The sequence below is a fragment of the Drosophila mojavensis genome, unplaced genomic scaffold (genome assembly GCF_018153725.1).
Source record: "Drosophila mojavensis isolate 15081-1352.22 unplaced genomic scaffold, ASM1815372v1 contig_231, whole genome shotgun sequence".
NCBI classification, from domain to species: Eukaryota; Metazoa; Arthropoda; class Insecta; order Diptera; family Drosophilidae; genus Drosophila; species Drosophila mojavensis.
The window spans coordinates 7,250,927-7,272,378 of NW_025318772.1; the positions used below are offsets into that span (position 1 = coordinate 7,250,927).

Genomic DNA, 21,452 nt, shown 5'->3' on the forward strand with positions numbered 1-21,452 from the left:
AGAGTGTCTGCTTATCAGAATAGCGCGTTTATGCTGCAGATAAACTAAGAGAACTTCTGGTCTATGCACTGAAGCTCTCCCCCAAGAACCGGTAAATGCAGCTGTGTATATGTGTGGGTGTGTATGCATGTATGTGTGTGTGCGTTTGCGTATGCTGCAGGTCAACAAGCCGCCAGTCCAATGTTATGATCCACTCGCATAGATGCAGCGCACATTGGCAGATCCCCAAAGTAGTTCAGTTAATAATAGACACAAATATAGAACGTTGAATATCGGTGCACTGCACTTTTCTACTTGTTAATTTAATTAGCACTTGGCGCTCTCTAACTGTGCTTTCTCAGATGTTCCTGGTTAGGAACGCATTTTTTTTTAGTGGTTTCTTAGATAGCTGCAGAAGAACTTATATAAGCACAGTCATTTAGGCATTATGGTAAATATTTACGACAAGTTGCACAATTGCTGAACTTAGGTTAATGAGTTTCTAAGTTATCGTACAAATGTGTAAAGAATTCTATATATATCTTAAAGTGAGTCAATGAATAATGATGAAGAGTATCTGAAAAACTAGTAATATTATCTGAAAATTATTTTTAATGGAAATTAAGAAATATGAATATACATTTAACTACAATAGATTTACTACAAGCTTCCATCAAACTGATTAAGTCGATGATTTAGTTAATTGCTTAACAATAATTTTTGAGTGATGTGAGGAAATGTTAAAGTAAACACAAACTTTTAAAAGGTGTTTTATATTGTGTAAATTATAAAAAAAAGTGTACGAAACGTAAACAGAAAATTTGTCGAGTGTTGCAGTTCAGTGAACCTCGACGATGGCGACATCACACTGTGGATATTGTAGCACTCGTTGCTGTTGTTGTTGTTTCTGTTGTTATTGTTTTGTTTAGTTTTCAAAATAAGCATACACATACACACCTACGCACACACAGCGACACGTTTAGCTAGCCATCAGTGAAAGAGCAGCAAAGCTGATGCATGACTGATTTGATGTCCAAAATTTGCCTCTTTTTTTGCACAATTGTAAAGTTTTCCTGTTCAACATGAAATTGCAGCATTTCGCAAATGATTCAGTTTAACCACTGTCCGAATAAAATATAGGTATGAATATTGGCCAACCCTTGCACGGCAGAGCTACTTGCTTGGCCAGTCTAGCGTGTTGTCGCATTTCCGTTGCAAACACACATATGAGTGTATGAATGAATGTATGTATGTATGTAGGTAGGTCTGTAGCTATGTAGCTAGCACATTTATTGTACTTAGCATCATTGTTCATGCCAGTCAGATGGAAGACATTAGGCAAGCTGTATGCACAATTCAGATAGCTGAAAGCATAAATTAAGCAGACCCAAACAGCGTCATATAGAGCATTAAAATACCCTGTAATTAATTAAAAAAAACTCTGGGGGATGGTAGAGTCATTAGACAAATATAGCGATAGAGCTGTTACAATTGCATTTCATTAATTAATTATATCGATATATATCGATTCAATGATCAGTTACACCTGTGAAGTAACTCAGCTACTTCGATTGCTGCAGTTTGCGCGTTGCTTGATTATATCGATAAATATCGACTCTGTGATTAGCTTTTTACACTCTGAACTTATTGAAAAGGGGAAATCAGGGTAAATTAATTTACTTACTATTGCTGTTCTATTTAATTATTTAATTAATATTTTGCATTGTTTGCCCATTTTACAGGGCATCTTCTGGATGGTAAACATCATTTATGGAAATGCTGCTCATTTCCATTAAGTCCCCACGTTTCAGTTATTATTTATTTTTCTACTTTTACTGCTCCTCCTTCTATGCCTTGCATTCTGTTTTTGTTTTCAGTTTCTTTTTTTTTTGATTAATCATCATGCACACCTCCGCTTGGAATTTCTCAATCAAGGCGCTGCATTGTCAATGGTTGTCTGCAGACTTGTGAGCATTTCCATGTTTTGATTACCTCCCTGACTGAGAGTCTGATTGAAGTAAAACTCAGCTAGGGAAACGACTCTCATCATGCCTTCGAACATAACATAAACAATGCATTTCTTCAAGTGCTTTGTATATGAGATTGAAATAGAATGCAATGCACAGTTGAGACCCGTGACAGGGAGAGAATATTAGAGAACTTGTCGAAGGCATCGATGATGATAACGATTATTTAAGTTCGAATATTTAATCTTTATTAGTGTGAATTAGCACTACAGAAAGACTGACAACTTTTTATAATCTTAAATTTTGGACATTTCAAATCTTGCCGGTAATAATTCTTGTCACAAGCCAATATAAGAGCTATAATATTTTATTAAAGTGTTTCTTTATGACCATTGCTAGCCATAAAATGGAGCCCAGCTAGTGCAAGTTACCCAAAGCGCTAAGCTTTAATTTCCTGGCTAGTCAACCACTTCCCCCGCAATGGTTTTAACTGGTGACTAATCCGCCGGAAAGTTAAGCATTGTCTACCCGCTGTAGTCGGAATCCACCCTGCCGGACGCATACAGTCATAAATAATCGTGGCCATGCCTTCCTTTATAGCGAATACACCCCAAAGAACTTCATTTATATACATGTACATATACACACTTTTAGTGTTTGAGTTGCACTTCTTCGCATGTGTCACGCATTCATTTGGCCATAATCCAGGCGAATGAGAAACTAGTTGGCTGCAGCAACCCTTAGCAATTATTGAGCCGCTTTGTGGCACGTGCCACAGTCAAAAGTTAGACCTGAGTCTCGAGTGCAACAATTATATAACAATGGCCGCAACAAAAATCAGATTACTTTTATTGATTTCCCTTTAAATTATTCAATTTGTAATGCAAGAGCCGTGATAATTTGCGCTGGCAACAATGCCGCCTACACAAGCAACACCTACGCGCCCTGGAAACACCCATATATATACATAAGGGGCCTGCCACACCGAGCTGCATCTGGCCATGACTCCTGCAACGGCTTGGCGGCTCATGTGGCAAGCTTGGACTAGTATTAATACAAAGCAGCTCACACAGCCACTCGAGCAGCCGTTCATTAATATGCGTCATTGTTTTTGTGGTCCCGGCCTGGTACGCCCGGTCGTGGGAGCCCAAACAACTTGAGCTGAGCGCATTTACTGACACGTTGTCTGCCACCTTAAATGCAATTTGTACCTACAGTGATCACTCGGCAATCAGACAGAAGGGACAACAATTTAGATAAATATTTTGATTTTCATTTTTGTTGTATAGACTGCATTCACTGACAAAAAACTCGATAGACAACTTCCTGACTTCATTAACTATAAATGAGATATTTAAAAAGCGGTTCTATCTTAGCGATCCCTTGTTGGAATCTACAAAATATCAAAAGTTCTTCCTGATATCTTCTTAACTAAGTATAGCTTTTGTCAGTGCATGAGTATAAACGATCATATATACATATATATTTCTCTTGACTTTCGTTGCGAATATACGTTTTCAAAGGAATTTTCTCCAAAATTGAAGAGTTATATTTATCGTTAGACAACTGTAGAACAAGATAACGACACATCTATGCATACACTCTAGTAATTTGATTCATCAACTCGAGTGGTCAGCCTCAACAGCAAACTAAGCCCCATTATCATCAGCATCATCATCATCATTATACGTCGTCTTCGTCTTGGGTTAATTGAAAATCAACTCAATTTACGGCTGTAACATTTACATTTACACTCACATTCACATTCACATTCACATTTATATTTACGCACAGCTCTTGAGCATGGCTAGCTTCAAGCTTGACTTGATTGAGTCAGGTCAAAAGAATTTAAACGGACACACGCACTCTGTGGCAATATCTTGGCGAGCCGCACTCAAACGGAAGCCTGAGCATGCATTTTCCAACGTGATCCAACTTCACTCGGCCTCCTCAGCCCATTCGTTGGCATTTGCATAAATTGCGTCTTTCAAGTGGATTTCGAGCGTTGGTCACCCCAGGAGAACGTGCCTAAGCCGAGCTTCGTCCAACCTAAACTCAATTGAGATCGTAACAACTTGTATTCTACGTTCGTAATTAGACAGGCGACAGCTAATTATCATTGAAAGCAAAACACGAATACAAAAGATGTTCAGATGCACGGAAGATAAAAGAGCTCAAGGAAATGGACAATTTGCTAAATTTTCTACTGCCAGACGGGAAGAAGTTCAATAACTTGGATGCCAACAGAACTAAATTTGACTTATAGGAAATCATCTTGATTATTTTTAGACATATGTAAGTTAGGTATAATATTGATAGATATCTAGTTCGTCATATACATTACAATGATTATGGTTTACATTTTATATATCTTTGTATTTAGATATTAAATCATATTGAAAGGCTTAAGGTCATTTTTGCTCTGATTATAAACAAAATAGTTTAAAGTTTCAGCTAAGCTATACCATGACATTTACATTAAAAATCAACAGTTCATTTATAATCCTACTTTTCTGTTTGTCAGAGCATTGCATCTTCGATCTTCCCCAGCTGATATGCATTCTATCTATTTTTGCAATTATTTAGTAGGTAATTGGCCTCAGGTAAAAAATGTGCGTTTCAAACTTGTTGCTATCCACTTATATGTAATTACCATTACCACACTGACAGCTTGATTGTGTCATTGTTGTATATAAATAATAATACAAAAAATAAGAAAGAAAGAAGTAAGAAGGCTCCAGTCGAGACTGCTCGACTAGGAGATACCCTGAACCCTCCAAGCTGATATTCTAATCATTCTGGACTTATTTTATGCACACATACATACACATGCATCCACACGCATGCATAAGCCTGCGCTCTGCTAACTGCGCAGTAAGCAGCGACTGCGCTTGGGCTGCGCTGCAGTGTGGGCAATATTATGAGAATTTATTTGTTGAATAATTTCTTTTGTAGACATACGATCTTAATGAAACTTTTAGAGTGTAATCATATGGTGAATATGTGTGTACATTCCAAAGCACAAGTCTCTAGTACTTGAAATGCGTTTTTTACAAATTGGGGGAAAAGGGGGCGTGGTATCCAAAATCTGTAAATTACAAAATCTTTGTATCGATTAACTTTATATACAACGCAAATTTGAAGACTCCAGGTCTAAAAGTGTTTAAATTAGGTTAAAAAAACAAAATCAATTTTTCGATTATTCTCGATAAAAAAGTTATCGGACGATTTATCGAAAAAATAAAGCAAACTCGTACTGCGTATGGTACACACGAGTATGCATGCCAAATTTCAGCCCTCTAGCTCTTATAACTTCTGAGATCGACGCACTCATACGGACGGACGGACGGACGGACGGACGGACGGACGGACGGACGGACAGACGGACAGGGCTATATCGACTCAGCTCGTCGCGCTGATCAAGAATATATATACTTTGTGGGGTCTGCCACGCCTCCTTCTGCCCGTTACATACTTTTTCACAAAACCATTATACCCTGATTTCCCATTTTCAATGGGTTCAGGGTATAAAAAGATAGGTACAGTGGTCGCAAAATGCAATCAAGCAAATACAACAAAAATAAAAGAAAGTTAAGGCATTTAATTTGTGCAAAAAAAAAAAAAAAAAAGAGAAGTATATCAAGATAAATGACAAACAATGAGAGTAAAAGTAGCACGCAAATACACCAGAATATATATAAGTATATGTGCATATATATAATCGATTTTTTGCTGTTTGGCCGCAGACCTAAACATAAAAGACGGCTACGTGAGTGAAGGTATTAAAAACAAAATTTACATTAAAAACTTGAACGAAAAACATGTGGAGAAACCCCATTTGGTAAAGAAAGAGAAGAGAAACAATCTAAACGCGTGAAGCTAGCGCCTGCATATCTGAGTTACTACGTGAGATTTTGATAAAGCTGCCGCTTTTGATAAAATCAACATTTAGGCACTAAACGGCAAGCACACACACACACACACAATTGACAAAAGGTTGACAAAAAAAACTACTTTTGCCGATAACTGAAAATTGAAAAAAGTGCTCCAAGACAACAAGACCCAGCCACAGTGGAGACGTTGACAAAGGCCAAGCGAGAGGAGAACTGAAGTTGCACGTGCAATGCTGACAAAGAGAAGACTTAACTATTAAACACTTGGTTAGCTTCGACAGTGCACGACTGTTAAATACTCTATGTATAATGAAAAAGTAAAGCAGTTGCAAAACAATTGAAACTGTGAAACTTATAGTGCTTAGATTCATTGTAGTCTTAAGCAAAGACTGAAAATTAAAAACAAGATAAAACTTCTGATTTAAGGATTCAAATTTGAAGTGAAAACAAGTAAGAAGGCTCCAGTCGAGACTGCTCGACTGGGAGATACCCTGAACCCTCCAAGCTGATATTCTAATCATTCTGCACTTCTTCTATGCACACATACATACACATGCACTTATAAGCACGCGCTCTGCTAACTGCGCAGTAAGCAGCGGCTACGCTTGGGCTGCGCTGCAATGTGGGCAATATTATGAGAATTTATTAGTTGAATAATTTCTCTTGTAGTAAGAGTATCTTTATGAAACTTTCAGAATGTGTTCATATAGTTAAAATGTGTGTACATTCCAAAGCACAAGTCTCTAGTACTTGAAATGCGTTTTTTACAAATTGGGGGCGAAGGGGGCGTGGTATCCAAAATCTGTAAATTACAAAATCTTTGTATCCATTAACTCTATATACAACGCAAATTTGAAGTCTTCTGGTTGAAAAGTGTTCAAATTAGGCTGAAAAAACAATGTCGATTTTTCGATTATTCTCGATAAAAAAGTTATCGGATGAGTTATCGAAAAAATAAAGCAAACTCGTACTGCCTATGATATACACGAGTATGCATGCCAAATTTCAGCTCTCTAGCTCTTATAACTTCTGAGATCCTTTTGCTCATACGGACGGACGGACGGACGGACGGACGGAGGGACGGACGGACGGACGGACGGACAGACGGACAGGGCTATATCGACTCAGCTCGTCGTCCTGATCAAGAATATATATACTTTATGGGGTCTGCGATGATTCCTTCTGCCTGTTACATACTTTTCACAAAACCATTATACCCTGATTTCCCATTTTCAATGGGTTCAGGGTATAAAAACTTTGGCTTTATAATATGAAAGGTAAGCATTTTATGAAAAAATTTTAGAGAACTACATAGAACTTTTTAATTGAATAATACAAAAAGCAAAACTTGTTAAGAACTTTTTAGAGAATTTATAATAAAATTTTGAAGATATTATTATTTTTTTGTTATTTACTGTATATTACAAATTTCTAGATAATAAAAAAAGATCAAATAAATTATAAATAATTTTTTATCAAGTTAAATTATTTAATTAATTTTTTAATCCTTGGCTATTTTTTTACACATATATTTTTCACAGTAAAGCCCAAATTTGTGAATATTTAATTTGATTCCAGAATGAATCATATCTTAACAATCCTCGCTCACTTTGTCTTATCAATCAGTAAACAAAACGAAGATCTACATGCGGAATCAGGTTTTACAAGCTCAAGGTTATTAGGAGCGCAACAAAGGTAGCTAGACAGACAGTGGTTAAAAATATCGTGAGGAACATCTAAATGAGCATCTTAACAAATAATTGAGGCCATAAAACTGATGTTACTTTTACTTTTGTGTTTAATATCAACACCGATTCATGTGGCCAGTTAAAGTTTTCTTTGACAAGCAAAGTTTGCTCCACTGTGCGCAAGCTCTCTGAACTTGATTGCCAACTGGTTTTGTTGTTTTCCTTATTTTTCTTCTTTGTGCAAAACATTATTTAAATTAGTTCTGTTCTGTTCGCATATTTTGCTCAGATACTGCCAGAGGGAAAGTTGATAGTTTAGGGGAAGTTCCTGTAGCTAGACGTAGCGCACTCACCTTTTGACTCCAAGTTGTCAGCTGTGACGACAGCGACGTGTTGCAAGCATATGTTGAGCAACAGCAACGGCAGCAGCAGCCGCAGCGACCGTTGCAACTGTGAATGTAAATGGGAAAGCGACCGAGGCATTTTCCACACGTTGTCTTTAGAATCCAGAGCAATCGGAATAATTCTGTTATGCGGCTATGTCGTTGCTGCTCCTTTATTTGTAGAATGTCGGCGTTTATAGTAAAGTTTCTTCTTGTCGACTGCAGCGGCAGGCAAATGCGATGACATCACTTCCACTTCCCGTGTCAGCGGCTCTGGTGGTGGGGTGGTAAAGCCGTTCAGGAGATGGTCCTAACTGCTGCTGGCATCACTTGGCGCTGTGTCTGCTGCCAATTGGATATGAATTTCGAAATGAAAAAAGAAACAGGATGCAGCGCAGCAATTCACAAACACTTGGCTACAACAACAACAATAACTGCAAGCACTTGTGCATACGCACGCACACAATCACACACACACACAGTGTACGCACTCCCGGCGCGCTTAAGTGTAAACAAAAGCTGATACCTTTATTTGCATGCGGAAAAAAAACATTTATAACGGCATTGATATTTGTGTTTCGGTGTGTATGTGTGTGTGGGTTTTGTCTTCGGTTGTTGTTGCTAGCTCTTTTTTGGCATTGGGTGTTTTTGATTGCGCGTATATTGTGCCTGATGTATAAAATATTATTAAATTAATATATTTTGCTTATGCTAGCTTTTCAATTGTTTGTCGTTAATTCAATTTATTTAACACTATGTTGTTTTGCACAGGCAGTGACACTTATACATATACACACACTTGTATAGAAGCTCTAAACACTGTTACGCTTCGCGCTGACACAACAAATTAACGCGAAAATTTCCGCGCGAAGCACTCCACACGTCGACAATTATAATGAAACTGACGAAAGTCGCTGCAAAAGCATACGAAAAAACAAGAACAGCTAAGTCCAGGGCTGAAACATACGGTATATCGATATACAGTGTTCAGCAATATTTTTTGTTTCAGCGATATGAGCGATAAGAGTATATATCGAAAGTAGTGCAATGATGGACAGTAGCTTACGTGTATGAAACTAAAGGTATGCATCAGCTTGCTTTTTGTCAATTGTATTAAGCGGGATGTTTGAAATCAAATACTTATTTTCTTTGAAAAATAAATTATTTTAAATCATTTTATATACATATTTAAATATTCGTGAGATTTGCAGACTTAAATCTTAAATTTTTTTCGTCACATCCTCCCTTTCTATTATCCTTAAAAGTATCCTATAACCTTCATTTATAAATAAAAGAGATTCATGTAAATCTTATAAGTTTTTATTTCAATGAAACAATAATGTAAAAATATTCTTATAAATAAATAATTAAATACTTGCGTACATGACTTAAGTATATAGGGTCGGCAAGGATCTGTACATTACAATTAAATCTATTTCTTGCTACCCAGACGAACCTGAATCTGGTTCAGGCTCAAGCCCTTGGTCTCTACGACGATGAACATGACAAAGAAAAATGCTACTATGCAGAATCCGGAGAAGAGCCAGAATGCATAGTAGGAGCCAAGTGCATCAAGTGCCGGATAGTAGCGTGTGACCAGGAAGCCGAGAATCCAACAGGTGCTGGCCACCACAGAGGAGGCGGCGGACTTGATATTGGCCGGGAACATTTCACCAAGCACGGCCCAGGGCAGTGGACCGAAGCCCGTGCAGTAGACAATGTTGTAGATGATCAGGGCCGGCACTGGCAGCCAGAGCACACTGGAGATATCGCCCACGACCAGCTTCATGTAGAAGAAGCCGCCCAGGGCCGCCAGGCCAATGCTCATGACACTGGCCGAGATGAGCAGCAGCAGTTTCCTGCCCATCCGATCCACGACGATGGGCGTTAAGCCAGATGAGGTCACCTGCACGCATCCAATAATGATGGTGGCAATGGCAGGATCCAGTCCAGTGTTGGCGCTGGCAAAGATCGACTGGCTGTTGAAGAGCACCACATTGATGCCCGACAGCTGCTGGAAGCTGATGAGGCCGGCGCAAATGAGCAGCGCCTTGCGATTGCTGCCCACCTTGACCAGATCCAGCATATTGCCCTTGTTGGCCATGGCCTCCTCAACATTGGCCTGTATCACGGCCATCTCGTCGTGCACGCCCTCCGCGCTCTGGCCACGTAGAAACTGCAGAGAGCGCACAGCAGCTGTCTTGCGTCCCTTGCCGGCCAAATAGTACGGGCTCTCGGGCATGAAGAAGAACACCACATCCGCGATGATGGGCACCACCAAGCAGCCCCACTGCAGCGCCTGGTACGACACAAACGGCCCGATGGCGTAAGCATACAAAATGCCACCTAAACAAAGGGGAAGAAACAGCAGAAAGGGTTACTCAGGATAATTGTACGCCTCATCCAAGTCTGGCTACTTACAAACAATGAAGAGCTGCATCAGTGAGCCGGTGGCACCGCGCACATTGTCTGTGGAGATCTCACCCACGTACATGGGCTGTGCGGTCATGACGAAGCCCACGCCACAGCCCTGAATCACACGAGACAGATACAGGATCCAGACCTGGGAGGCCACTATGTTGAGCACGAAGGCAAGCACAAAGAAGAGGCTGCTGGAGAGTAGCACCCACTTGCGTCCGACCCGATCCGCCAGTGGGCCGGCGATGAAGGGCGCCACCAGGGCGCCAATTGCAATGAGCGAGGATATCAAGGCCTCTTCGTCAGACGTTATAGGTCTGTCCAGGGGCGAGTCCGAGGTATCGTTGCTCTTCAGTTTTGGTAAAATGGGCGAGGTCCAGCCCAGGCAGGTGCCCACCACAAAGGCGGACAAGTTGGCTAACAACCAGGGGAGAGTCAATTTGAGCAATGTTGAAACAATAATGTCAACAACTCACCTGCCACAGCAGCCAGAAAGATGCGACCCGTCTTCACTGGTTCCATGTTGCGGGATAAGCTGTCGCTCATCTGGAAGGAGCTTACTTCTGCGTAAGACTGTTCACGTTTCTCTCCCAGCTGGTTGCTCATTGTTGGCATCTGGCTTGCTCACGTGTAGCAGCTGCAATGGATCAAGAGTTCAGGCATTCAAATGAGATCGATGTCTGTCAAAAGAATGTCGAAAAGGCTTTCACACATTCCTCTATCAATCACATTGCGCATACGCCGCGTATGCTCAAAAAAAATTGTATTTATTTACGGAAGTCATTTCATTAATTTTTTTCCACACAGTTTTTTTTTTTTGTAATTGTTTACGTTTTATATTCAAAAGTATTTAATTAACGTGTTTTTATTAAGCCAAACAAAACAAGCAAAAAAAGTTTTTCAAAAAAATTGTTTTCATATAAAAATACAATTGATGTGAAATCATTCGCTGAGCTTTACTGCTTATAGAACTCTTAATGAGCCGTAGCCATAAATTACAAAATCAGTTTAATTGCATTGTGGACAACGCTAATAATCATTATTATAATTATTATTATTATTATCTGTCCTACAATTGACACTTTCAATATAGACGAAAATTTTTTATATCTCTTATACTTAATATATATTTTATATACTTTGTTTATTATCAGTTCAAATTAAATCTTAAAGCCCGATTCACTTAATGCATAATTCTTACATTTAAATTTCAGATGAGTTCACTTGATATATATCGAATCGAAACGAAAACAAGATCTGCGATCCGCAAGCCTCAAAACTGAGACTCGAAATGCTGAAGCGCACAGCGAATCACATGAATTTAAAGGTTTTTGATTTCGTATTTTGGGGACCTGTATTAAAACCTTAAGTCAATATGAAATCAATGATGTGACTGTATGCGTGTGTGAGTGAGAGACAATTGTAAGAGCACATTATCTTATCAGAAATCCCCATAGCGCGATGGCACATCCATCTAGTACTCAATCATCGTTACGTTTGTATGTTCGATTTCTGTTCAGCTGCTCTGTGCTCGGATCGATGCAACCAACTGCAACTACTGCCACTACTGGGAATTGACATTTTGAACACACAATTCTGGGCTGTTGCGCCACTTGTGTGCATTTGCACTTGAACCGACCCAGGCGATAAGGCAACGATTCTCATCCAATCTCAATTTGTTTGCATAGCTCGACCCACTTCAGGCTTAAGTCGCCAGTTCGATGAGCGCACCTGTATGTGCATACATACGTATATAGGTAGCCATACACATACATATATATATATATATATATATATACCTGCATATAAAAATCATGGGTCTAACAGGAATCAATCCACGTAATTTTTTAGTAATTTCCGTTAATTGTTTACGCTGCACTCGCCAGTGAAATTCGTTGAAATAATGACACAAAAACAAAAAATAATAATATTTGACTTGATATTGTCATCAAAAACACTCAATTCATTTATGTAACCAACGTACGTGCATAGATAGTTAGGGACTATCTGTAGATATGTGTACAGATTATCTAACTAGTTACATTATCAAAGAAACTTTTCCAAGTCAAGATTTACCTAATTGGAATTTGATTTTGAATAGAGAAAAGTAGACGGACTTCACGTAGGTGGACTTATAAATATTTAGAAATTAATATTTTCATCATGTAGACATATCCCTTTAAGCATATAGCAACATCAAGTTTATCTCAAATTTTCCCGGATTTTCAGTCTCGATCTACTCCACACTTTAAGTAGTTTGAAGGGTGTCATAAGCTCTACTTCATTGTTCTAATAGTTTGCATTCTAATGCTACAGTTATAGATTGTGGCTATATAGTATTGAAGCTGAAGCTCTATATTACTATAATCTGACAAAAAAAAAAAAAAAAAAAAAAAAAATATATATATATATATATATATATATATATATATATATATATATATATATATATATATAGCTCATTTCTGTAGACGTTAACACTTTGCTTTAGGACAATGGGCGAATTGGGATTAGACTGACTTGGCATTACTTAGTCATAATGATGTCTAAGCAATTCAATCAGCAATTGTTGGGCCAAGTCTAACAATTACCATGCGTTTGGTGCAAATTCTTTTCATTTAGTTAAGTTACAGAGTTAAGCGCGTTCTTATGCATTCTATTATTATAATAATAGAACTAATACTTAAACTACTCATTAAAAGTGTCAATAGTGAATAACACCATTTATAATACTACAAGTTTTCATCAGGCGTTTGCCACATAGGAATTAAATATTTTTAGGGAATGTTTTCAGTTGTCATTCTCAAACTGCTTAGCAACGAGTTTTCATTTTCAAAGCCGATTGCTTTATATGTACTATGGATAGAGTGAAATGGAAACTTATACGAAGTATAAGTTAAGGAACATATACATTTTCGAGTAAAATAAACTGTTTGGGTCTAGATGAATTCCACCATCTGTCCATCGTCCTATTTAACGCTTAAAGTAGTACAAAGTTGATTCATTTCATACAAGTAGAACTGAAACTATTGATATTGAGAGATTGAAGGAAGAGTAAGTAAGTAATAACAATTTACTATCCCTTAAAAATATATTCTACATACCTAGTACTAGAGTAACTTCTAGTCGCCTAATTGTTAAATGATTTATAACAGCCCGGCAGATATATAATCAGCCCTAAATTATGGGATAGACATCAACATCATTACAGTATTTATACATGTGGCTATATCATATCAGCTGTGACACATTGACACAATTTGGGAATCAAGTAATCGTCAAAACTTCTTGATTAGTTGCCAGCATATGGGCCGCTGTCGTGCAATTCCCTCGCATGTAACGCGAAATTCGGCTTTAATCAATGTCTGTAGACTTTCATTGATAAAATTCAATATATACCAATATAGCAGACGGCGGCCGACAAAACATGAAACATGTACTTGGATTTATTATATATGTATGCATATGTGTGTATAGAGGAGAGAATTTGTATAGATAAAGTCGAGTGCTGCGTTTGGGTGACTTTCAAATAACAATAAATATGCGACTGTGACGTCATAAGCTTCAATGGCTTTAAGAGAATGTTGCAGATGTGGAAATCAGTGGAAATTATAATTATTTAACATATTTTTCATACAAAAGCTAAAAGGATAAAATAAGGATAAATTTGTTTTTTAAATTAAAATAAAATTGTTTTATGTTAAAACATTCAGTATTTTGGTTTCGGTAAATAATCGTATTATTTTCATTTACTTTTACAAATACATTATAAATATGTTAATTTAATTTTAATTGTATAGTTGTAAAGCTGTTTATTTACGTCATTTTACTATATATTTCCTTATGACAAACATTCACTTTGTACTCACAATATTATAACAATCTCTAGGATTCAAAGGATATCTGATCCTTAACAAAATAAAATATTTATGGAGCACCAAAAAATTTTACTCTGAAACTGTAGAGCCACTAAATCGAAGACCATCGGCTACGACGTCAAATGAAAACTGTTGACCATGTTGAGCACTTGATCATGGCCCAAATGAAAATTGAAGTCCCACACTCAACGAGAACTTGTCGATTACCGTGTAGACCGATAATAATGATTGGAGGCTCTATTGTAACATGTTGTTTTTTTTTGAACCGACAAACTCACATAGAAAATAATTTCTACCACTTAAAGTAGCTCAATGCAATCGATCAGCACTCAAATAATAAATAAATAACAGTTGATCCTCTCCGACTGCCAAATAGTTGCTCACGGTAAAGTTAAGAAGAAAATGATAGTCCATATAGAGCAGCTTATATCATTTATGTATATAACTTGTACGATCCTAGCTGTAACTCTAATTGATTCCATGATCTTCGTTTTATGGTAGTAATATACTAAGTTCCGTGTCTCTAGCTGATAATAGCATTTGTACTCTGAAGAGTAAATAGTAACTATAGCCAAGGTATAAATCAGAAAACAATATTATTTGATAAGGCTATATTTTAGTAATAAATTATACTAATATACATATAGTCTTCTTACTGTCCGTACCAGCATACACATGTTTCACATTAATATATATGTTATATGATAACTGTTCTCATAGTTTACTCACCCATTTTGCCAAACATTATTTAACTCACGACACGAAACAATAATATTTTTAATATTTATGTTGTTTTTATTTTAAATTTATTTAACTTATTGATAGCTCGAGAGCTTAGTCTTCTTTGTATCGTCCGAACAGTGGAGAACTGCAAACTTAGTTTATCGCTGTAGCACTTAAGATCGTAGAGAACCGTTGTCAGTCGTTGTCAGGAACCGAATGCCAGCTTTACGACGATTTTGTGGGTTCACTTTATATTCAAAATATATTGAGCCGAGAATTTATGACAGAGGCATATTCGCAGTTCGGGTTTAGTTGTAGCCAGTGCGAGTAAGATAATAAGCACAAATCAACCATGTACGATCGCTATGGAGAATGCATGTATGTGCATGCACATATATTGACACACACACACACATAGAGAGAGAGAGTATAATAACTATTAAGCATATATTATATCGTATTATCGTCGGGCTGGACGATCGTTGAACCGAGCTGCGCTCTTAAATTATTCTACTTTTTTATCACACTGCCGTTGAATAGTCTGCCCAGCGAATTGTCATTACAAAAAAAAATCTAGTTACTCCTAATGCCAAATTATAATCGTATAGATAAACGAGAATTTGAAACTGTTTCGGAATTTTAATGTATGTTCTATAGACTGAGTTCCGTACACTTTGTTGCAAACATTTTTTATTTATTTTACGACAAGCCAAAGTAAATAAACTAATAATAATAGTTTCGAAAAAAGTGGATGCACAACTAAATACCCTCTACAGATATTTAATTTAAATTTGATTGCGATTTTTCTTTATATTTGATAACATATAATTGAGCTGAAGAGCTGAAATACTTTAATATATATATATATATATTATAGCCCGATATGTATGGTATATGATAAGCCTGTCTTGAATAAGCAACAGCAAAGTTATGATATCTCTATGATAAATTGTCGGCTCCGTCAACGACAATGCTCAACAATTTCTTCTAAAACTTTCCGTATGATTCTAAGATTATTTAATCACAGAAAATATGATAAGCAGACAAGCTAGAACAGTTGATTCATATTAATCATACACTATATATTCTCGAGGAGATCTGTAGAATTTTCATATATTTAACGATAAACAGGTATTATCATGATATAACAATATGATGATATTTGTTACATATACTAGAATAAGATTCAGACACTCTTTGATACATACATAATTATTACTTCCTGAAACTGTTTAGATTACATTTTTATATCCGGTAGGCACATCAACAGTTTATCATGATCTTTGCTACGCAAGGTATGAGCTTCGATGATATCATGACAAACCCTTTGCCTTACGTTACAACGAACAAATAACGAGTCAACTCATAGCTATATCTGCAAAATTTATACAGATCAGGCCGTCTAGATACTCCAAGTCTTAGTCCACACGTAACGAAAAACATCTTAAAATTTGGATACCCTCTACGGGGTATGGGAAACAGTGTAACCAAACGGCTTAAGGAAGTTAATTGATATGCAGCGTACAATTTGCTAGGGGGGGATTGACTTATTTAGTCGACGTTGCGCTACAGTTAAATTTCTCAACGAGACTCGTACGGATTTTAGGTATTATAAACGTGCGTGCCGACTAATTAAAATGACACCGATGTGGGCAATCAGTATGTTTTATTTGTTGTGCTTCTATAAATGGAAATTTATGTGCGTCATCACAGAGACGAGTGATTCCTGCCGGAATCGGCTAAAGCACAGAATAAATAATTTAATACAATCGATTGTAAACAAAAACTTATATATGCTCGCATATAGATTTTTTCAAGAGGCTCGCTTAGTTATTGTATTTGAGTATAAAATTTTTGGAAAGGAAGACATTTGCACCTGACGCGTGGCACGTTTGGTTTTTTTGGGATTCAATTAAACTTTACTTTGTTTTGAATGCAGTACATTGACTCAGTAAAAAATGATTAATTAGAGTAAAGCAACCGCACCAAAGAGCTGATGCGTTTTTATACATATAATTTGGCTTCATAAGTAAGACAACATTAATTTTATAAAATTATAATAAATTGAATCTTATAGAATCATTTTTAATTTTATCAAGCTGCATTCGCCAAGGGTTTTCACAAATGCTTGGTAAATCAGGACTGGAGACTTTGTTTGTATTTTTGAGAATCGCATATAACGCATATATGCAATTGAATAATTTCTACCGTCTACTTATAATTAATATATTTATTTTATATTTTATGTATATATTATTAGTTTATTAACAATTAAATTTTAAATATATTTATAATTTCATCATATTTTATTTTTACTAAAATGTTCTTAGGTCACAATATTCCCAGCTTTCTTCCAATAACTTTCCTTACATATAATATTTGAAACTTTCTAGCTACGCCAAATGGCGTTTCTCAGTTTATTTCCCCACAAATGTCAATATTTGTCGTTCGGTTTGACGTAGGTCAGGTTTGTTGTTGACAGAAAAACTTGTTAGCTTTGTAAATATTTACCATATTGGCAAATATATGAGTAACTCATTATGTTTATTCTCTAAACTATCATTGTCATTGTTGAGTGTTGAATAAATCAATCAATTCATTTGCCAGACACTCAGGCAGCATTTTCCATAATCAGCCATATAAAATTATGATATACAGTGAGCAGTTATCTATTTATATATTTTTATTGGCTCAAATGGATCTAGAGAACAACAACAACAACCTGTTACACCTGTGTGAATAGACAGACGCTTTGATCAGGTAAACGGGGGCTCCCAAATAGTGTTTCCTGATTCAACAGGAATACAAAAATAAAGTAATTAAATATTTGCATACGACAAAAAGAGAATATGTTGAAGCAATTAGAAAATGGAACAACAACAACGACAATGCTGCAATCGACGCTACCTGGCATAGAATCAATTTGCGTCGGTGCGTCGATCTATCTATCTATCTACCGATCAATTGAAGGCCTTGCCAAACGAACGAAGGCCAAGTGCAAGGCCAGCGGGCATCGGCTTGCGATTGTAAACGGCGCCAATTGTGGGCGTGTCCAGCAGGGAAAAAAGTAATCGGGTTTGTTATGACAGCCGCAGATTCGAAGGGGCGTTGCCATTGCATTGGCAGGCGCCAAATGCAGCCCATCGTAAGCGGCCGTTGGGTTATCGGCTGGGGCCAATGCATCAGCTCATGCATTACAACATGATTGAAGTGCTTTATTGGCAATATTATATACAGACACAGACATTTTAAATATATACATATATATATTTAAATATATAAATAAATATAAGCACATGTCTTACAGCCGCACACCTAACACAAACATATATATATATATATATATATATTTACATAGAATAGAGTACATAAAAATCTAAGCGAATCTCTTTGAGTTGGCTGAGTACTTAGGAAATAATTGAACTACACTTAAGCAGAGAAACCATATGGATAAATGTTGTACATTTCGTGTGACACGCGGCGTGTGCGTAATATGCGCCTGCACCCTCTCTTTAATGTCCGCTGAGCCACGTTTGTATTTGACTGGAACTTCGGCCCTTTGTTTCCAACACGGCAACGGCCACATAAACCGTAGCTAGGGCCATGCAGCCGGCAAAGAACCAGAACGTCACATCCGAGCCCCACTCTGTTATCATGATGCCGAAGCACTTGGTCACCACAAACACGCACAGCCAGTTGGCCATGACAGTGAGCGCCACGGCGGTGGCTCGGACATCGGGCTCGGCCATCATCAGCCACGGGTTGCCCACCGAGAAGGTAATGATGAACACCACCAATCAGAGCAACGGCAGCCAGCCAATGTGCGAGACATCCTTGCCGCTGTCCTTCATGTCAAAGTAGGCGCCCAGTAGTGTAGAATATGACCGCATTGATGCCCGAGAATTGCTGGAAGAACATCAGCAGGATGGAAATGATGAGTCCGTTACGTGCACCACGATTGGTGAACAGATCCAGGAACGAGGCATCTGCGCCCGTCTGATCCAAGTCATTTTGTATGACCTGAATGGCGCTGCGCGAGTCACAGTAGCGACCCCACAGCCACTTTAGGGACAACGCTGCCTCCGCGCGGCGACCCTGTCAAAGAAATCAGAAAAGTCAATGAGCTCGCAGGGAAATATCACGTTGAGTAACGGCTCACCTTCTTCAGCAGTGCCAATTGCCAATTGCATCGGCCATATAGACCGTGGGTAGAGCGCCCAAGAAAGCCCCAATGGCCAGTAGTGAACTAACCCAAGTCTCTGCAAGTAAACAACGCAAAAAACAATTATCATCAATCTACACATGTAATACTGTTTGCCCTAACTGAAGGATTGACCGATTGAGCGATCGATCTGATTGATGATTGACTGCTGGTTGATGATCAAATATAATCTAATTAATTTGTAGTTGAAACAGTTATCATGTCACAATAATTCATATATACTGTTTGCTCTGATTGAATGATTAATACTCAAAACATTGGCTAAGCTGTGGGATATCGAAATTTTCAGTTCTGGGAGTAAACTCTTATGTAAGTGAAACGATTGTCGTCGAACTGCAAATCTGACCGATTGACTGATTGATGACCAGTGCTCAGCTTAGCCTGTTAAAACCAAGGAGTGAAATTATAAACGGAAGTTTTCTCATCTGTTACCAGTAAATATATTTAGGGACTATACATCATGAATGAACTGAATTGGGCAAAAATGGAATACATGTATGATCCAATTAAAAGTACTTTCATTTGAAAACTTTGCAATACAGTTTAAGGCAAATAAATATATTGAGTGGTGACATCATGAAACTTACGGCGATTAGAACTTGACTCACATGATAATAAATGCATTAAACACAAAGTTATTCCTATACCCTTATATTGTCTAATAATATATTTCTCATAAATAAATGAAATTAAAAGACATCAAGTTGAATTGGGGTCATTTGTTAACTAAAATCTCAGAATCAGTTTCCAGATAATAATTTCGGAGATCGAATGGCTGGTATAACTACAAAAATTTTTGATTCTTAACACATATGCAGATAATAAGCTTACATATATTAAAAATCTTTAACAGGTTACTTTTATACCTTGTAAATTTCATGCCGAGAACTGTATAAATTCTTCGATTGAGTCTTGTGACATCAAATGAACACAGATTAAAGTCATAAATTGCCCCCGATAATACTCTTATATGTAAGCATAGCGATATAAAAGAAACTGAAGTTGGGCGACAGTTAGTTGTAGTTGATCATCGTGCGGTATGGGTGGACTAACTGGGCTAGTCTCATTTCCAGTGTACTTGGTCGGAGCCACTATTGTACTGCTATTAACTACGGGCGCACTGATTTGAGGCAGCACGGGACTGGTCCAGGCCAAGGCAGTGCCCGCAGCAACAGCGCCCAGGCAAACTGTGAAGATATAGAGCACAGTTATGAGATCATTCTTGCCATCCTCGATCGTATAGTCTCACTGAGGAGTGCGGCTATATATTGGCGGGTCTTGGAGGTCTTCACGACGCCATCCAGTGGATCGTAGAGCATTGGATTGTGTAACATGCCATCATTATCCCCTTGACTAACGGTCTGATAAAAAGAGAGAGAAACGAAATTGAAATTGTATCGTCCATTGAATTCTGAGGCGAATCTATTTGCGTATACGCCCACACGTGCCGTGTCATAAACTAGGCCAAGAGAAGCCAGCCTCTGCACAAGATGGGGTTAAGCATTGTGGGACATTTCATCAAGGCAGTATGGTCTACAATGAAGAGTATTTATGGTAGCATAATATTGCTTACAGCTCTTAAGAACTCCCGGTTGCCGTTAAATGCGACAACGGAGCACGGACGACGCCAACTGACTGACTGACCGACTGGTTGGATGCCTGGCAGCCTGGCTGACTGCTAGGCATGGGAATTAAGTCACATCGTGCAGTCACTGCCAATGCGGACTATGAAAGGCATATGAGCACATATCATCGATATGCATGAAAGACAATGGAGTCAAGAGCAATTTGCATTAACTTGAAGTTTCTATGAGATCCATAAGCACCTGCAGTCGCCAAATGCTCGAGCCGTAATCATTGGAGTCTGTTTAAGTACGCATATTCAGGGCATATTCAAGGCGCGGTGTAGTATGGCCGAGGGACAAAAAGTTGAGATTTCTTTGACATTTGAAATTAAATACGCAAATGTGCGCTGGACGTTGGGCCTTGGGCGTCGGTAAATGGCGCCAACAACAGTTGCCAACGGCTGCGACCGTTGCAACTGTTGACTGGCGCAATCATAGCGAATCTCCTGGCGCAATACCGGCTGAGAAAATGAGCAACGAAATAATGTACATATATTGAAGAGCGCTTATGTGCACATATCGCTATCTCTCTTTATTATATACTTGTAAGTATTATTGCTGGCAATATAATCTACTGTCTTGCTGGCAGCAGGAGGAGATTTTATAACGAAATTAATAATGCCATTTTCGACTGCCACAGCTAATGCACGCTGACAGCCAGTGCTTAGTTTATACA

The 21,452-nt window shown here is 37.9% G+C and overlaps 3 protein-coding genes across 8 annotated transcripts in view; all 3 read right to left on the bottom strand.

The window, feature by feature from the left end:
• Window positions 1–8,817, bottom strand: part of LOC6575239 (disintegrin and metalloproteinase domain-containing protein 12) — a 38,748-nt gene extending 29,931 nt beyond the window's left edge. Inside the window, exons 1-2 of one of the 4 annotated variants that reach the window (XM_002001217.4) lie at window positions 8,710–8,806; window positions 7,881–8,252 (exon numbers count right to left, since the gene is read on the bottom strand). In XM_002001217.4, coding sequence (XP_002001253.2) covers window positions 7,881–8,010 — 130 coding nt within the window. In that variant the 5' untranslated portion in view covers window positions 8,011–8,252; window positions 8,710–8,806. Of the gene's footprint in view, window positions 1–7,880 lie in introns of all 4 variants that reach the window. The other 3 variants (XM_032733662.2, XM_044008090.1, XM_032733661.2) reach the window with 3 other exon arrangements.
• A 397-nt stretch (window positions 8,818–9,214) lies between these two features.
• On the bottom strand, window positions 9,215–15,149 carry LOC6575240 (facilitated trehalose transporter Tret1). Of its 3 annotated transcripts, none has more exons than XM_015167889.3 (4): window positions 14,936–15,149; window positions 10,805–10,965; window positions 10,332–10,745; window positions 9,215–10,256 (listed from the first exon to the last, which is right to left on the bottom strand). In XM_015167889.3, exons 2-4 carry the CDS (start codon window positions 10,941–10,943, stop codon window positions 9,343–9,345), a joined length of 1,467 nt encoding a protein of 488 aa, XP_015023375.1. In that variant the 5' UTR covers window positions 10,944–10,965; window positions 14,936–15,149; the 3' UTR covers window positions 9,215–9,342. The 3 variants fall into 3 exon arrangements, with proteins under 3 accessions (XP_015023375.1, XP_015023376.1, XP_002001254.2); XM_015167890.3 differs by lacking the exon at window positions 14,936–15,149 and adding an exon at window positions 14,198–14,321; XM_002001218.4 differs by lacking the exon at window positions 14,936–15,149 and adding an exon at window positions 11,530–11,632.
• Window positions 15,150–19,735: 4,586 nt separating this feature from the next.
• On the bottom strand, window positions 19,736–20,600 carry LOC122757010. The gene is made up of 2 exons (XM_044008075.1): window positions 20,401–20,600; window positions 19,736–20,338 (listed from the first exon to the last, which is right to left on the bottom strand). The coding sequence occupies exons 1-2, from the start codon at window positions 20,483–20,485 to the stop codon at window positions 20,118–20,120; spliced, it is 306 nt and encodes a 101-aa protein (XP_043864010.1). The 5' UTR covers window positions 20,486–20,600; the 3' UTR covers window positions 19,736–20,117.
• Between the last annotated feature and the right edge of the window lie 852 nt (window positions 20,601–21,452).

Excerpts from the sequence above, each read along its gene's own strand:
- LOC6575240 (XM_015167889.3), bottom strand. The coding sequence starts at position 10,943 with ATGCCAACAATGAGCAACCAGCTGGGAGAGAAACGTGAACAGTCTTAC. Across the intron at positions 10,746-10,804 it reads CTTTCTGGCTGCTGTGGCAG|CCAACTTGTCCGCCTTTGTG; the intron begins GTGAGTTGTTGA and ends CCTGGTTGTTAG. Across the intron at positions 10,257-10,331 it reads GATGCAGCTCTTCATTGTTT|GTGGCATTTTGTATGCTTAC; the intron begins GTAAGTAGCCAG and ends CCCTTTGTTTAG.
- LOC122757010 (XM_044008075.1), bottom strand. The coding sequence starts at position 20,485 with ATGTTACACAATCCAATGCTCTACGATCCACTGGATGGCGTCGTGAAG. Across the intron at positions 20,339-20,400 it reads ATATATAGCCGCACTCCTCA|TTTGCCTGGGCGCTGTTGCT; the intron begins GTGAGACTATAC and ends ATATCTTCACAG.